Source organism: Bos indicus x Bos taurus, chromosome 13, assembly GCF_003369695.1.
Source record: "Bos indicus x Bos taurus breed Angus x Brahman F1 hybrid chromosome 13, Bos_hybrid_MaternalHap_v2.0, whole genome shotgun sequence".
Classification (NCBI taxonomy): domain Eukaryota; kingdom Metazoa; phylum Chordata; class Mammalia; order Artiodactyla; family Bovidae; genus Bos; species Bos indicus x Bos taurus.
The window spans coordinates 46,895,797-46,913,508 of NC_040088.1; the positions used below are offsets into that span (position 1 = coordinate 46,895,797).

The 17,712-nt window shown below is 40.1% G+C and overlaps 1 protein-coding gene and 1 long non-coding RNA gene across 4 annotated transcripts in view; one reads left to right on the top strand and one right to left on the bottom strand.

Annotated features, from left to right (window-relative positions):
- LOC113903506 overlaps positions 1–17,712 on the top strand; it is a 178,272-nt gene that overhangs the window by 138,049 nt on the left and 22,511 nt on the right. For 2 of the 3 annotated variants that reach the window (XR_003514148.1, XR_003514151.1), the window contains one exon: positions 7,534–8,702. The exons of the other annotated variant lie outside the window; for it this stretch is intronic. This is a non-coding gene — a long non-coding RNA (uncharacterized LOC113903506). Of the gene's footprint in view, positions 1–7,533; positions 8,703–17,712 lie in introns of those variants that run through there. 3 annotated transcript variants of the gene reach the window in all.
- The window catches only part of MPP7 (membrane palmitoylated protein 7), a 225,435-nt gene that overhangs the window by 78,483 nt on the left and 129,240 nt on the right, over positions 1–17,712 (bottom strand). The window contains exons 4-5 of the mRNA XM_027559723.1: positions 4,459–4,536; positions 1,985–2,065 (exon numbers count right to left, since the gene is read on the bottom strand). Coding sequence (XP_027415524.1) covers positions 1,985–2,065; positions 4,459–4,536 — 159 coding nt within the window. The remainder of the gene's footprint in view (positions 1–1,984; positions 2,066–4,458; positions 4,537–17,712) is intronic.

The window sequence follows — 17,712 nt, forward strand, 5'->3', positions numbered from 1 at the left end:
AAAGACATAGATGAACAGCCAGATGAAGAGTTACACAGAGGAGGGTAGGAGTTTCTGCCCCATGGCATTGGGTGCATCCCCTTCCTGGTACATGGATGTGTCCTGAGCCTGAAAGTTCTCTAGACATTACACTTTGGGGATTTTGTGGGACTTTCTCATGTAGGCATAATCAATTCATCTATTATGATGCTTCCATGTTTGTAACATGAAGTCAAACTGGGGAGTGGGATCATTACTTAAAACTCATATGAAGATGAAAGCTTTGTTCCCCCCAAATAACCATCAACTTTATAAAATCTTTAATTCCTAAAACATAATTGGTGAGAGAGTAAGGCTGAAAATTCTAAGCTTCTAATCCTGGTGTGGTCTTGCTGGTGACCAACCTCCAGATAGGAGCCTACCCAGAGTTACCGCATTAGAACAAGAGATGCTCCTATTGCCCTTATCACTTGGAAAGTTACAAGGTTTCCAGGAGACCTGGGCCAAGGACTGGGTCAGAGACATATGTACGTACAACAGACGCTCCCAGTGCTCTCATCACTCAGGAAACTATCTAGGAACCTGGGGCAGACACTGATACACACACATCTTCTATTACCTCATAACCAACTGAGATCCAACACTGCTCTCTCCAGCCAAACACCAGTTTCCATCCAGTATACCCTCCTAATTACTAGCTTTTCCATTTCAAACACTCTTGAATGGAATACGAAAAACACATTTTGTTTGCTGGGGGTCAGAAACATTCCTCTTTAGTTTCTAAAATTCAAACCAAGATAATACTCTCAAAAAGGAGCTTACCAAGCACCTCAATGTTACTCTCCCTATGTTCTGATTAATGTCAGCTTTCCACGTGCAGAACATGGAAGGGCCCAGTGAAGAACTTTCCAGAGCATTCATGAATCTCCCCTAAGCTCTTCACTTTCTGTGTACTCTTTCTTCAATATCAGGCAACCATTTTACAGTAATAGGATCTTTCTTCTTCTAGAACTAAATGCGACAAACCTTCTCTGCACCAGCCAATTCATCTCACATCACTAATCATAGTTCATTTACCCTTTTTTCAGATATACATTCATATGCTTTATATTTGCTTATATGGTTGAGAAATCATAGGCCATACATGTTCTCACTTTATGTTTTATTTAATACTTTCTTTTTCTGAATATCAGCTTAAGACTATATATAGTACCACTGCAAAGGAGATTTTTCAAAAAAGGTAGAAATCATCACTTTTTGCATTTAGGTGGACATTTTCATTCAACAGTCTATAAATGCTTAACAGAAATATGAGATACCTGATCACTTTAATGACATAATTACCTATCTATATGTTATTCTGACTCCTGAACAATATTTCACACACAAGTAGATTAGTTATCAAATCCAAAATGTATAGGTTATGTTGACCAATCACAGCTGGAGGAAAACTAAGTGATAAACTTGTACAAAAAATGGTGGGGAGAATCAAGATGGATCTACCAATATTTTACTGGAAAACTGCATTGCTCTATAAAATAGCAGGGTGCATTAAAACACAAATTGATAGAGGAGGGGGCAGGAAATGGAGAGGAAACTGGAGGAGGAAGAGGAATGCTGACAAGGTCCCATAGAGAAATAGATATTGTTGTCAAACACACTGGCACACCATTAACTAGCCAAGTAAAACAAACCTACACAAAATCACTTAATAGGTTCTGTATCCTGTACTCTAAACTTCATTTAAAAGAAAAATGACCTTGAAGCTCCATTCTGTTTTCCAACTTAAATCATGAGCCTCCCAATTTAAGTATTTCATAGATTGTCACAACATCATCATCAAAAACTCAACTCTTCTTACTTAACAGGATTAAAGTGATTAAAATACTGTGCACTATTTGAAAACACATTTACTTGAAAATTGATGGTTGAAACAAAATTCATCTCAACTCCCAGAAAGTGGCCCTTTTTGGAGATATTTATTACAGGTGTCACACGTCCTCACCTTCACATTGGGTTTTGACAGTAGCTTCAACAGCTCTCTGATCTCACTGTTTAATGGCTTGTTCTGAAGCTCCTCCGCCAGCTGCACGGGAGATCACATTGACATGAAGAACAGTTAGTGAGAACAGGGTGTGCTCCACCTGTGACAACTGAGAAGCTATCTTGCTACTTTCCAGCGATTAAGCTCAAGTCAGCAAGAAAGAAAACAGACTATCAATCACTGCTCTTCTTTTGAGGCTCTTAGTAGCCCTGCTTTCAGACCCAGCTCTCGGCTGAGTACAACTCAAGAAATCGTATCAGCCAGATCCCTTTCTGATTTATTGCAATGAGGGCAAACCCCAGCACTTCATCTGCAAAATGGTCTTTTGCATGCAGACAAAGGACCACTTGTAAAAAGGACTGGATCAAGCGTTGACACCGTAAAAAGAAAAAAAGAAAAAAAAAAAAAAAAAAAACAGAAAAAAGAACCTCTGAATGAGGTGGTGAAATCTACAGGGTTTCCAAAAACCCACAGTAGCTTGCTGTTTAGAGCTGGGGTAAAAAGAACGAGAATACCCCTAAAAGAGCAAATGATGTGAAACTTTTATTATGTTTACCTACACAGTCTGTTACATATAAAATAGGTTAATCATAAAATGACTTATAATAGCTTGACAACTATGCTGGTCCCACAGATCCTGACTGTTCTCTGACCAGGATTATAAATTCCCATTGGTCGCTTCCAGCTAGAGAAAGGAGCAGAGCTTGGACCCTACCTGGTATTCTTCATAAAGAGGGGCTTTTTATCAAAATCTCTATGCAATCTTAGGCTCTAAGAAGGATCATAACATTTTCATAAGAAGAAAAGCAAGATTCAAGTAGGAAAAAAAAAAACATTCAAAATATGAAAAATGCAGCACAGAATGCAAAATATGTACATATATTTTCATTTAAAAACCCTTCTCAAAACACTGCATCAAATTTCCATTTGTCCCTATAGTTTCTAGCAAGTTAAAAATAATTGTTATCTCGGGAAAGGACTTTTCTCTAAATGAGGGGTGTAATAATAAATTATACACAGAAAATAAGACCAGATAAAATTGATACATTCACTGAATATATTTCAAAAGATACTTTTCCTTTTTCAAGGTAACAATTCTACAAAATTTTTAATTTACAAAAAGACACAAAGGGCTTTTTGCACTTTTAAACATTTAAACACTTCTGAGATGAATTACAAAATGCTAAGATTATATTTGCAAAAAAATCTCTAATTTAAAAAATGTACAATATGTTGTAACATGATTGGGCCTCAATTACATTGTTTTATAAATAAATATTTTCCCAAACTCTCAACAGTAAATGTTTTAAAACTGGTTTTCAAGGTTTTCCCAAGTTTCAAGTGTTTAGGTTCTGAAACTCATAGGTAAGTTTCTTCACAAAACATGTATATTGCAACATCCTTGTAATTTGTAATCTCTGTAGCTACAAATGGAAGAAAAAAATGGGAACTAAACAGAAAATATACAAATAGATTCACCATACAAGCTTTATTTTCTACTAACAAAGAAAAATCAACCTCTGAATATGGTTAGTTTTTTTTTTATAATTATTATACTTATAGCTCTAATCTCTTACTAAACTGAACTATAGTTTTATCATAGTAGTTTAAAATATTAAAAAACATGGCGGATTCATTTTGATGTTTGGCAAAACTAATACAATTATGTAAAGTTTAAAAATAAAATAAAATTAGAAAAAAATAAAAAATAAAATAAAATATTAAAAAACAGCAGGCTGAAGGATGTCACTAAAACCAGCTTCCACACCACATGTGCTTCTTGTCCAGCTTAAGTGTCCCCCTCCAGTTTATCCAGGTCTGTGCTCAATTCATCTGAGTCCGAAAGTTAACAGTAAGAAACAGCAAGTTAGTTCCCTGTCCCACATTTAAAATAAAATTATAGCTACAGGAAATTAACTACTCCATCAATGCCAACTGCAGCTCAAATTTATTTTTTGGTTATGAAGGTAATTTGGAAAGGTCTCACATCCATAAATCATTACCATGCTTTATAATCCATTTTAAAAACAACCCTGTCTTTTTATGTATTTCATCCGCCTCATTCCTATGCTAGCATCTGTCGTTTTCAGGACTGTCAGCGATAGAGCCATCTCATTTGTCTCTATTTCTCCAAAGCATTTCTCTTGCCTGGGACTTTCTCAGACACTGACAGCTGATAGCATCTCTCCCCACAGAGGCACAGCCTAAAATTTCTATTCTGTAGTTACCAAGGCAGGACTAGAGGGCATCTCCATGCAAAATCTTTAAGATAGGAAAGTGAAGGAAAATCAGCGTAGGGTCAGTGTAAACTCAGTGGTAAACTCAGGCCTTTCAGTTTGCAGTCCCAGAGCACGCACATCTGTCTGCACTAGGATGAGTCCTGCCCCCGGGGGTCACGGAGGACGAGTCCCCCTGAGCTGGGAAGGCACACTTACATCATCGGCCAAGGCTGCCGCGCCCTGAAGGATGGGCACAGGGTTCTGCTTCTCGTAGTAGTGAAGTTTCTCATGAATCTGGAAGAAAGGCAAACGAATATAAGTTCACCTGCTAGCGAACCACCTGAGACATTTACACATTTGATCATTTCAATAGAAACTGGTCTACTGAACATTCTAGACAAACATGTTTCTATAAACCCACAGATGACAATAGGTGTGCATAGTTCATCTAGTAAGACACTTCCATGTTTGTAACATGAAGTCAAACTGGGGGCGGGGGGTGGGATTATCGTGACACAGAACTCATGCGAAAATGAAATCTTTGTTCCCCCAAATAACCATTAGTTTTATAAAATCTTTAATTTCTAAAACATAATTGCTTCAATACTTCGAGCAGTGGTCATAGGTTATATTCCTGCTAAAAACATAAATTATGATTAAAGCTAAGCAAGAAACTGGCAGCCACATCCTGACAGTTGGGGTGTAATAACGGCCCAGAACGAAGAACCAGGCGACATGCAGACTAAGGGCCACCCCTCCAGGAAGACATCTCACCCAGCACAATGCTCCTTCACTCCTTTTTTTTTTTTACCCCCCGCACCCATTCAAACTTCTACAAAACAAAGAGATTTCTCATAACTAGAGACATCTCTCATAACTATTCAGCTTCAGTTTTTCATTTTGGAAAACCAGTAAAATTCTCTTAATCAGGATAATTTTATTCTTCACTTCCCATCACCATTACCCCAGGAACACAAAAGAATATATTTTAATGCATTATAAGCCAACTGAGTTCCTTAAAAAAAAAAATCTAGAATGATAGTTAATAAAAAATAAATTTAAAAACACAAGTAGAAAGATAGTTACGAAACGAAAGGTGCTTTGACAAACGTATAACTCTCGGCACCTAAGTGTAATCTATTTCAGCTCTTACATGGGTGCCTTTATATTTTATGCTTGAAAATATACGTTAGCCTCTTTGTATTTACATTTGAGATGACTGCTCCCCCACTTATATATGAAAACCGGTTGTATCTCATGATTTCCTGTTTTTAATAGGTATCAAGTAAAATACTCTCTTAATTATGCTTGAAACTAAGCAAACTCTCGTAAAAAGTCTGGAAGACAGATTTTATTTTGATTAGCCAGATGCTATTGCTAAGAGAGGATTCTCTTACCTTGTTGGCAACTGCAATGCAGAGCATCAGGGAAAGAGTTTTGACACTTATGATATTACCAGAATGATCAAGGTAATGTTCTTATTTAACATCTTGGAAGCTTGCAACTTTTATCATATTATGAAAATAAATTTTAGAGAATACAAGCTATGAAACAAGTAATAGTTGATTTGAAGAAACTATTAAAGTATACTCTAAAATAAAAACCAACCATCCTAAAAGTTAAACTCATTTTGCTTAAATAATTATCAATAATTAGGTCACTTGAACAGATACTGTCATAGAATACTAAACTTCCTTGCTCACAAAACTCATCTAACTGTATTGTAGTTACTTGTTTAAGCGTCCTGCCTTCCTGCAACAATAAACCCCAAAGCTTATCCAAATCAGGCTTTCACCATATGCCTGTACTACCTCAGACTAGTCATTAGTATTCTTAATAATACGGCTTCAATGAGTTTAGTAGATTTTAATTCCGTGACCCTCACAAGAACACTGAAAGGTAGACAGCATCGTCTTACAGATAAGCAGATACACAGTTAAATGACTGGCTGTGGTCCCACAAATAGTAAATGGAGGAGCTGGGATTTAAAACTCAGCCATCTGGCTCAGCATCAGAGCACTTAATCACTCCACTAGTCTGTCTCAGACTAACATCTCATCTACATTCTCCACTGACCTCATTCACAGCTGAGTGAACGTGACAGAAAGGAGGCTGGACAGAGAGGTGACAAATCACAATGGCTGTTGCCAGTGACAACAGGATGACTGACAGTTCCCGTCCACCCCTCCCCCTTGGTTTTTCCTTTCTTCTGGTTGCTCATTTTTCTAAATTTATCAAACTACTATAATTATAACCTAAAATTACATGCCCCAAATAAGTGCTTTATCTCTCCATTTAATTTGCTTCTTCTGAGTGTCTTTTAAAAACAGCTTCCTCTTCCTACATCATCCTCTCTAGATCCTCACCCAGGGGTGTAAGAGTCCATCCCTCCTTGCCCATTCCTGGACTCTGTACTATACTAGCAATATTTTAAATGTTCTCCTAGAATTTCCAGATACTGGAAACCCTTTGTTCACACGTGTGCTACTTCAAAACATAATTTTAAAAATTAAGTTGGTTAGCAAAGTAAAAATTACTCTAAATAATTTTGAACTGTTCACTGTTTCCAAACATATTGAAATTCTGTTTTTTTACTAGTATTTAAAACGGCTGTTATTCAGTAGCTCAGTCGTGGTCACTCTTTGCAACTCCATGGACTGAAGCCCGCCAGGCTTCTCTGTCCATGGGATTTCCCAAATAAGAATTCTGGAGTGGGTTGCCATTTTCTTCTCCAGGGGATCTTCCTGAGCCAGGGATCAAAGCGACATCTCCTCCATTGCAGGCGGATTCTTTACCACTGAGCCACGAGGGAAGCCCAGTATACTAGGAACAAAACTTTAAAACCAAACTGATGTAAAAAACTCTAATATACAAACAGGTAAAATGTACAGACGTGGCCCCAAGGTTCACAAAGAAACATTCTGAGGCTGGACCTGCCCTGCTTGCCAGTAGCTGAGTCACTGGCCATGGGGTTCCTGGACTGAGCACAGCTAGTGGATCTGAGGAACTGAATTTTTTATTTTCATTTAAACATTCCTATGGGACCAGTGGCTTTTATATTAGATAACATGGCATCACTTTATATTATTCACTCTGTAATGCCCCAGAAAAGTTCACGTTGATATCTAGTTTGGCAAGTTCCCCTGAGGGGTAACATTCTGGAATCCAAAAGACAGATAAATAATCCAAGATGTCCTTTAGCAATAAGACAAATAGCATCCCTTACTAAATACAATGGATTACCAAATCTGAAAAATCTCATTTATTTTAACTAAACATTTCCCTTTGCAGATTCAACTACATAATAAAAGTGTACTTCGTTTTTCTCCCTTGAAGAATAAGAGAGCAAAAATGGAAGAAACTGAAGATAGAAAGAAGCTAGGGGTTAAAAAAAACTGGACAGAAGAGGAAACTCTGGTTACATTAATTTCATGTTAAAAATATATGCAATTATTCAAAAAAAATCCTAATAAGGAATGGCATGTGTTAAAATGTTTACAACACACTATTAAGAAAAAAGGACAATTCAAAACATATATATATTTATGCTCCATTAAATAGTTTTCATAAGGGCTTGTTTTCTATAATTATATTTCTAAACAGAAGAGAAGTCATTTAAAATAAAAATCATTTCTAGAGGTAACCAGGTCTTATAGGAAAGTTCTAAGTACCTTTATATACATTCACATCTTGAAAATAAATGTTCAATGTTTGTAAGGAAATCTGGTGCCAATATTCTGATTTTGGTACATGTTCAGTAGAAACTGCCTTAAATAAGCTTCAGTAAATAAAGCCTGACTAGTCTCGATGCAATCATTTGTTTTAAATGACGTCTCAATGACGTGTGGAGGTAAACTGCCAAACACAGCCGAGGTTATCTGATTGACAGTAAATAAATCAAAGCTGTAAAATCCTTTCCTTGCCTTCTATTATGAGTATTAAAAAGCACTGAAAAGAACCACACGGTAGTTTGAATCTCTGCTGTGTTCAATCACAGTACTCATCCAAAAGTCGCACGTGTTTGCATACAGATACTACATGCACGCACATGTGTGCACACATGCCCCATCTCCCTCCTTTATTTAAAACACAGAGAGGAGGGAATTCGGTATTAAAAGAAGATCCACTGGTCACAATGACAGCCAAGAATTACACATGATATTGTGTAAACATTTCTTTAAATGAAAGTATTCTAATGGCTGAGACCCTCTTTTAAAACTAATAATTTACTCTTTCTCCAAAAGGAAAAAAAAAAAAAACTTCAGCTCAAGAGAAAAAAAAAAGGATGCGGAAGAGACGTTGTGAATTTAAAACTAAGAAAACAAGAAAGAGCAGAGGCAGCGGTGCCAGCTGTGCGTCCTCCCGTGTCTCACAGGCCTCGTCTCCCTCTCAGGGCTAATTTTCTTGGCTGACACCTCCAGAAAAAAACAAAAAATGTTATAAAACTGATGAGAGTTGAATGCTTGTTTTATTCTTGCTTTTAAGGTGATAAACTGGCTTCACAGCGCCATAGACACTATCTTGTGAAATCAGTATCTACACGCTCTAAATTTATTAAGAGTATTTTTAGAGAATGAATGCTCAAATCCACAAAATGTGTTATAGTATATACATACTGTTTTTCCTATCTGACCAATTAATATGAGTTCTCTTTAGAGGTTTCCAAGTACCAACCCATCCCTGTATTCCCACCATGAACTTCATGTGTTATAACATATTGGTCTTTAATCAGTGGAGAATTCCATTGACCAATACTTTATTTAGAATTTCTGCATCAATATGCATAACTAATACTGCTACTTCTTTTGGTCCCTACTGGGTCTTTGATATCAACGCTACACTTTGATTATTTTGAAACTATGGAAGCTTTCTCCCTTTATGTGTTCTGCTGCCGCTGCTGCTGCTAAGTCACTTCAGTCATGTCCGACTCTGTTCGACCCCACAGATGGCAGCCCATCAGGCTTCCCCGTCGCTGGGATTCTGCAGGCAAGAACACTGGAGTGGGTTGCCATTTCCTTCTCCAATGCATGAAAGTGAAAAGTGAAAGTGAAGTCGCTCAGTCATGTCCGACTCTTAGCGACCCCATGGACTGCAGCCTGCCAGGGTCCTCCGTCCATGGGATTTTCCAGGCAAGAGTACTGGAAACATCTAAATACCAGTGGAGTGATATCTTTCTTAAATATTTGATGGTGTTCCCCTGAGAAACCAGCTGACTCTGGTATTTTGATATTTTACTTCCTCTGCTTTAATAGCAATTCCTCCAATTTGTTGTTTCTATGTGTCCTAGTAGGTGCAGAAAATACTATTCCCTAGAAAGTTACCCATTTTTGTCTGGCTTTAAAAAGAGCTATCTGGAGCTACTCAAACAAAATAGTCTCTTAGAAGTCTGTAAATTTACTCCATAGTTTTTCTCTTGTTACCATTTCTTATTTGGTGTTTGTACTTTTGATCTACACTCTCGATATTTAGTAAGACCAAACTTCTTAGCCCTTTATTCTTATACAAAGCTTTTTGGATCCTATAATCAAAGAAGAACCAAGTAGGTATGTCTTAATTTCATTCTCTCTCTGCATCCTGGGAGTTTTCCTGAGATCTAACTTCCCTTTTACTCTTTTAAGCCTTGTCTAATCTCTGATGAACCTAGATACAGAGTTTTGGGGGTGATTTTTTTCTTTTTTAATGACTATACTTTTATTTCTATAGTTCAAAGAATTTGACAGATCTTTCTGTTCTCTTTTCCTACCACCAGTTATTATGATCAAGGCCTTCTTTTGTGACTAATATCACTTTAAATATCCTTATTTTATAGGCTATACAACATTGATTATATAGAGTGCTTAGGTTTTAATCTTGCTGTTGGTGGTGTCTGGTGATTAGACGCTGAAGATAAACTATATTCTCAAACGCTCTGTAATTGAGGGTTGTTAGAAGTCTTCAGTTGGGTGTTATATGAAGGAGTCCTGGGTAAAAGGTATCAGATCAGATCAGTCGCTCAGTTGTGTCCGACTCTTTGCGACCCCATGAATCACAGCACACCAGGCCTCCCTGTCCATCACCAACTCCCAGAGTTTACTGAGACTCACGTCCATCGAGTCAGTGATGCCATCCAGCCATCTCATCCTCTGTCATCCCCTTTTCCTCTTGCCCCCAACCCCTCCCAGCATCAGAGTCTTTTCCAATGAGTCAACTCTTCGCATGAGGTGGCCAAAGTACTGGAGTTTCAGCTTTAGCATCATTCCTTCCAAAGAAATCCCAGGGCCTTTACAGAAATATTTTTTATTTGCTTCCGATAGGTGACATAGAACCATCACCAGCCCCTCTGCTCAATTTCAGAGCCCAGGGCGCTTGGATTCTGTAGGTAAAAAACTCAAACCCCAAGCCATGGACCAACTCATGGTTATAATTCTTAAAGTAGACTTTCTTCTGTTCCTACCTAATCCCAAGAAGAGACAGATCAGATTCCTCACCCTCCCCCGAGAAAGTGACTCAGAATTTTCCTTCCCTTCCCATTCACTAACAGAGTAACCATTTTCTCTGTTTCTCAATATCTCCTGCAGCCAGAAAGTAAAGACAGTGGCCCCCTACCCCACCTCTGGCCATTCCCCTCATCACAGACACAACTGAAGCTCAACAGCCAGTTACCTGTAGAGCATTCCGTTTTCACCTCATTTCTAAAACAAGTGATTTTCCTTTCTTTCTTACAAGCTCAGTAATGTATTTTTTTAATAGCTTGCGATTCTTACCCAGAACTTCGAAGAACTTCTTGTAAGAATTACAAGACTGGGTCAGTAATTTAATGTAAATTAATTCTGGCATCTAATAAAGTAGCATCCGGTTCCCTTGTGTAGTATTATTAGAAAAGTGAGGGGGGAAAAATCACTTTTTGCTTCTAGGAGGAGATTCTAGGTACCTTTATATTTGAACTTTCATGAGTAATTAGGTTCATTTGGCTAGGGAGATCCATTTTGGTCAGTGTTTCTACCTGAATAGTTCATTTAATTTGAATTAACTTTTTGATGGTTGAAGGAGAGACCCTTACGTTTGTCTTCAGACTGTTGTTCTCTGTGACATGAGTTTATGAGTATGCTTGTGCTTACAAGCACAACAGAACTTTGAGCCTGTAACTATTCCTGGGACACAGCCAGAATGGGGAGAGGGGAGCCCTTGCTACTTTGCCTGCAATTTAGGCCAGGATGCTGGCAACATTGCTACAAAAATTCTTATAAGGGACATAGGATAAAGTGGTTGTAAATACCAAAAAATCAGTTTTTAGGTTTAAGATAAATTATAAAAAGCAACAAACTTGATTTTGGTTGACTATGTAGTGCTTCTATTTGAAACTACTTCCCAGAACTTTCTCGGCAGATCGGATTCCTTTAGTTCCCAGAACAATATTCTAGAGGGAGTAGCCAGGGCATTAAAGTGTCTTTGGAATGTGTTAGTGATTCAACAAAAACTGAACTTGAATTATTCACTCCAGAAGTATATAAACTATCCAATATTTGTACATACCTCGTTCATTCTTCCCCTCATAGTGAAATGATCAGATTTGCCATTAAAAAAAGATCTGTTATTTCAATAATAATTGAAAAGCCAGGAACTGCTAAATGTTCATCAGAGAGATGGAAGATGGTATCGCGAATGGCAGATGGGGTAATGTAAGGTCATGGAACTGGGACAGGTCTCAGGATACAAGTAGCAATAATTATGTTCTGGGCTTACTTGGAGTTTACATGTTAACATGCAAGCACTGTCATTACAGCTGTAAAAGAAAGTCTTCATGTTTCATATGCTGCCACTTACTCCCCTAATGTGATGTTACCAGGAGGTGGGTCTATAGGGGGTGATCAGGTCAGGAGAGCAGCGATCCCCTGAAAGAGGTTAGTGCTCTAAAAAGAGAGATCCCAGAGGGTCCCTCCCCCTCCTTCCCCAGTCCACAGGGGAGGACACAGAACAAAATGAGGGATGTTTATGGTCCAGGAAGCAGGCCCTCACCAGACCTCAAACCTGCTGCAGCACTGATCCTGGAAGTCCAGCCTGCAGAAGAGCATAACAATAGTACCTAGAGTGCCTATTCTTGTTGTGTAGTGGCAACGTTGTGTCCAGCTCTTTGTGACCCCACGGACTGCAGCCCACCAGGCTCCTCTGTCCATGGGATTTCCCCAGGCAAGAATACTGGAGTGGCTTGCCATTTCCTTCTCTAGGGGATCTTCCCAGTCCAGGGATCGAACCTGTGTTTCTTGCATCGCAGGTGGATTAGTTACCACTGAGCTACCTGGGAAGCCCTAAAACCTATGACATAGGGGTACTGTGAAAATTAAAGTAACCATTAAAAGAGCTTCACAGTGTCTCTAGAAAATAGAAGATACCCCCAAAATGATAGAGTATGTCCTGATTTTCCCTCAGACCCTCCACTAACATTCCAAGGAGAGGACACACTAGTTTCTCCTTGACAATATCACATCGCACACACATAAGATACAGTTAATGCCTGAAGATAAAACGTCGAAGCAAAATTACCACCTTGGTGCAAGCAGAAAACACACGTTTCTGATTAAATGCCATCCCCTATCCCAACATGTCTTCAAAAACAAAGTAAAAGAATAAATGGACTTGAATGAAGGTAGTGGCCACAGGGTTAAGAAAGCCCGGGTGAACGCAGAAAAGGCAGATGTTAAATCTGACCACAGCAAGTAGCAAATGGAGAGAGCACAAGACCCATGGGATTTCCTGGCAGAATGTGGTCTGTGATGAAAAATGTAAATGGGCACATTTGTCCCCATGTGAAAAAAGGACCCATGTAAAGCAAGCATCACTCTGGATGCCCTGTTCCCAAAAAAGAAAGTCCTGTCTTTCGGGAGAAGAAAGGACAAACTCCTCACACAGAAAATTAACTGCTAGATGGAAGGGTTCTTGGAAAAGGACAGTCGCCGCCAGAATTACTTCGGAGACCACACCAAACTAGCCATCATGGTTGGCTCTCATCTCCCTATGGGAATTTAAAGACCCTTTGCCCACAACCCCAAGTTCTGTTGAAGTTGATGAGGAAACGCATAGTTTTGAGATGAGCTAGGATCTGGTAAAGAGAGTGCAATACATTCCAACGTGACTATATGGAAAACGAGTGTTAGAATCCAGACTTCACTCACAGTAGAAACACCCAGCAATCATAAATTAGTTGTCACTTCCTTACTCAGATCTGTCTATGCTTTGACACTGCACTTGAGATTAAGGGTAGGCTGCCAGTGCACCTTGAAATTCAAAGTAGCTGGGCTCCTGCATGGCCCAGCCCCTACCTGATTCCAGCTGGAGCTGTGCCTCCAGCAAGTGCCAATCACAGGGACTTTATGCTAGTTCCTCACCCCCCGGGCCTCCTCCTCCATCAGGGCATTCACTCTGCCTGCTATGCTGCTGAGCTATGCGGGTGCCCCCACACAGCTTTGGGTCTCAGCTCAAATGTCACTTATACAAAAACACAGCCCGAGGGTCCCACCCACTCAAATTAGCACCCCCCACTATCTGTCCTGATATTCCCCCCTTTTTTTGATCATCACCCTTACCAGATTTCAGATTCGCTGACAATTTCTCTATTGGCTTGCACCTGTCCCCATGAGATAATGAAATGCATAAACTAAGGGCAATGTCCCTAGAGTTCCTACTATATCCTTCGCTCCTAGTCCAATACCCCTCATAAAACAGAAGCTCAAAAGTTATCATTATTATTCATGATAAAGGGATCTATGAATCTTGAAATCCCAGCTAGCCAGTAACATTCTAAGATCACAGTTTAAAAGGATGGTGTGATTTTTTTTCCTTCTTGCCTCCAAACTGATGTCTAGCGCCCATAGCTGAAGAAAAAGTGCTAAGTCCACATGCGTGCTAAGTCACTTCAGTCAGGTCCAACTCTTTGCAATCTTATGGACTGTAGCTGACAGGCTTCTCTGTCTATGAGATTCTCCAGGCAAGAATACTGGAATGAGTTGCCACGGCCTTCTCCCCATCTCTTATGTCTCCTGCAATGGCAGGTATGTTTTTACCACTAGCTGTTGGAAGCTACCTGGGAAGCCAGTTAAGTCCCGTCTAAGAAAATATCCAACAACTAGAAATGTATCTGTCGAGAGCTGTAGAGGTGGTTGAACTATAACCATCGACCATGGCTACTGCCCCATCTGTCCCTTCCCTGTGTGTGCATGTAGAGAGTGTGTGTGTGTATGTAATTCTATGCAAAAGAAGACAAAGAAAAATCATCTTATCAAGGCAGGAAAAGAGAAAACTAGGAATAAGGAGTCTTCAGCCTAGCGAAGCAATCCTCTAAGAGAATCCCTCACGGAGAATGAAATACAGACAACAAAAGATACTGAAAAGATCCTCTCCAGCTCAGGCGGCCAACTAGTTGGTTTAGCCTTTGTGTCGATCTAACCAGAGGATGGAGAGCAATGAGAAGAGATGGCAGGATAAATCTGGAGTGGTGGGGGCACTCCCGCTTGGTCTGCAATGACATTTGGATTCCCTGGGTGCGTAAAGGGCCCCCTTTGAAGGTAGTAGCTTGAGCTGCCTTGCTGGTACCCCAGCCAACTGCACAGCAAAGGCTGTCATCACACCAACTGTGCCCCAGGAGAGATGTAACTTCTGTGTCCTTAACACAAAGAGATGCACATGCCAGCAAGTGTGTCAGTCTGAAAAGCAGCAACAATGTGGACAATTAAGCAAAAAATAGTGTCCCATTCCCCCCCCCCCACAACCTCTTTTTGGGAGTAAAAACCTCCCAAACTTGATCTCCCAAGAGTAAACCAGGCCTTCTCCAAGGGGAGACAGAGAGAGAGAGAGAGAGACAGATGAGGGTAAGGGGTGGAGGGGAGAGGGTGAGGAGTTGTGTTTGTGTGTGCATAGAGGGGTGAGGGGATGAAACGACATACTGCCTACCCCACCCCATCAGCTTGGCTACCCCTGGCTGGCCCTAGGGAAGGAAGAAGGTGAGGTATAAATCCGATATGACATGGGAGCCTTAAACTGGTCCTTTAATACCTGAAAAGGTCTTGGGAGTTATAGACTTTGAAAGAAATTTTGCTTAAGAGATAGAAAAGCTAGTCTCAATGTAACAAAGTTTGGTACAGGGACTGAAGGAAAATTAAAACTGCCTTTTATTTGCACTGAGCTGTTCAATGTGCTGATAACAGTGGTTCCAACTAACTGCCATCTCACACTTTCTGTATCAGAACCCCTTCATCCTCTTAAAATTCACTGAGGACCTCAAAGAGTTCTTGAAAGTGAAAGTGTTACTCGCTCATTCGTGTCCAACTCTCTGAGACCCCATGGGCTGTAGCCTGCCAGGCTCCTTTGTCCATGGAATTCTCCAGGCAAGAATACTAGAGTGGGTTGCATTCCCTCCTCCAGGGGATCTTCCCCACCCAGGGATCGAACCCGGGTCTCCTGCATTGCAGGCAGATATTTTACCATCAGACTCTTATGTGAAGCAGATTCTTATGTGGGTCTTTTTCATTGACATTTGCAGCAGTGAAATTAAAACTAAGAATTTTTAAATTTTTAGTAATTTAGAATAACCACTATGTTAACATTTTTCATAAAATGCAAACATTTTCAGAATAAAAATTTTAGAAAGAACTTATACTATTTTACAAATTTATCAATATCTTTCCATTCTGGCTGAAGCAGCTGAATTCTCCAGTGTGCCTCTGCATTCAGTGTGTTGGGACAGGTCACTTTGGTTGAAATACAAGAAGAAAATCAGGCCTCACATAAGCTGGGAGGAGGAAGTCATATTATTTCCACTGATTGTGGAGAGTCTTGGGACTCAGTGCTTGAGAGATGGCTACAGGTGGCAGGCATTTAGGGGTGAGCTGCAATGTGAACTCTGAGGCGATATCCATGAGCCTCCCAGATTACATCACAATTATGGACCTCCTCTGCCCTCCACATGGCCCTCTGTCCATGTATAATTTTGTGATTTCAGGCATTGTTCATGTGGAAAACAGTGCTTCAACGAGTTACGTGAGTTTTCCAAATATTTACACATTTCATGGCACAACAACAGAATCATATTCACTAATATAACCACAGATCTCATGGTGTTGGCCGACACAGGTCTTCAAAATTCTAGCAACTCTTTGAAAGCTTGAATTTTTATCATTGGCAACACTATGGTGAATTGCCATCCCTGAAGTGACAGGCTGACTTCAATTATTTGAGAAAATGTTTTCCAAACATCACCTCATCTGAATAAATGTAGTTTCTATATTGGTCATTCTGAGAGGTGCAAATGGTATCCTATGAAAAAGGTAGCTGGTTTAGTTCTCAATCCTACAACTGCTCTGATCCAAAGGGCTTCTGAGTACATCTCCCATCTTCTGTGTTATAAGGACTTGAGGGTAGAAAGACACGTCCTCCATAGTTGTAATTTAATGCAATTAATCTTTTTTTGCTTGACCAAGCACATTCTTAATTAAATCTGACATTTGTTTCCTACTGTGTGTGTGCAGTAGTAAGAACGTAATGATGACCAACTGGCACCACGTGGGACCACTGCCCCGACTTCTGTGGACACACCGGTACTCTTACCCACCAATGCAAATGCCAATCCAGTAATAAAAAGTAAATAACATCATAGTATTATTACAAAAACAGCTTTGACCTTGCAGACCCCTGAAAGTCTCTAGCACCCTCAGGGTTCCGCAGACCACACTTTGAGAATCAAGTCGCCACTATATAAAATTCTGAGTGCCTGTGGCATCACTGACTCGATGGACGTGAGTCTGAGTGAACTCCAGGAGTTGGTGATGGACAGGGAGACCTGGTGTGCTGCGATTCATGGGGTCGCAAAGAGTCGGACACGACTGAGCGACTGAACTGAACTGATAGTAAATGAAAGCAGAAGCTAACATTTCTTTGTGGCTGTCCCACCCACAGTGAACTGTTCTGACTCTAGAAAAACAATGTTAATATTTTCTACCTTACTCACACTTTCTTTGGGATCCAGCATTTGACCTGAAACCACAGGTCTGGGTTCCTAATACCTATTACTCTCAGAATGAGGTGGTGCACATGTGCAGGCAAAGTCACTTCAGTCATGTCCGACTCTTCACGACCCCAGCAGACTAGCCCACCAGGCTTCTCTGTCCATGGGGATTCTCCAGGCAAGAATACTGGAGTGGGTTGTCATGCCCTTCTCCAGGGGATCATTTCAATCTAGGACTGAACGCATGTCTCCAGCACCTCCTGCATTGGCAGGCAAGTTGGTTCCTGATACCTATTACTCTCAGAACCAGGTGGTACTTTTCCATAAAGCCATGTGTTTCAAGTCTGAAAAGTGGTGACGAGAAGCTTTAAATGAAAGACTGGTGGTGGTTTAGTTGCTAAGTAGTGTCTGGCTCTTGCGACCCCATGGACTGTAGGCTGCCAGGCTCCTCTGTCCATGGGATTTCCCAGATAAGAATACTGGAGCGAGTTGCCATT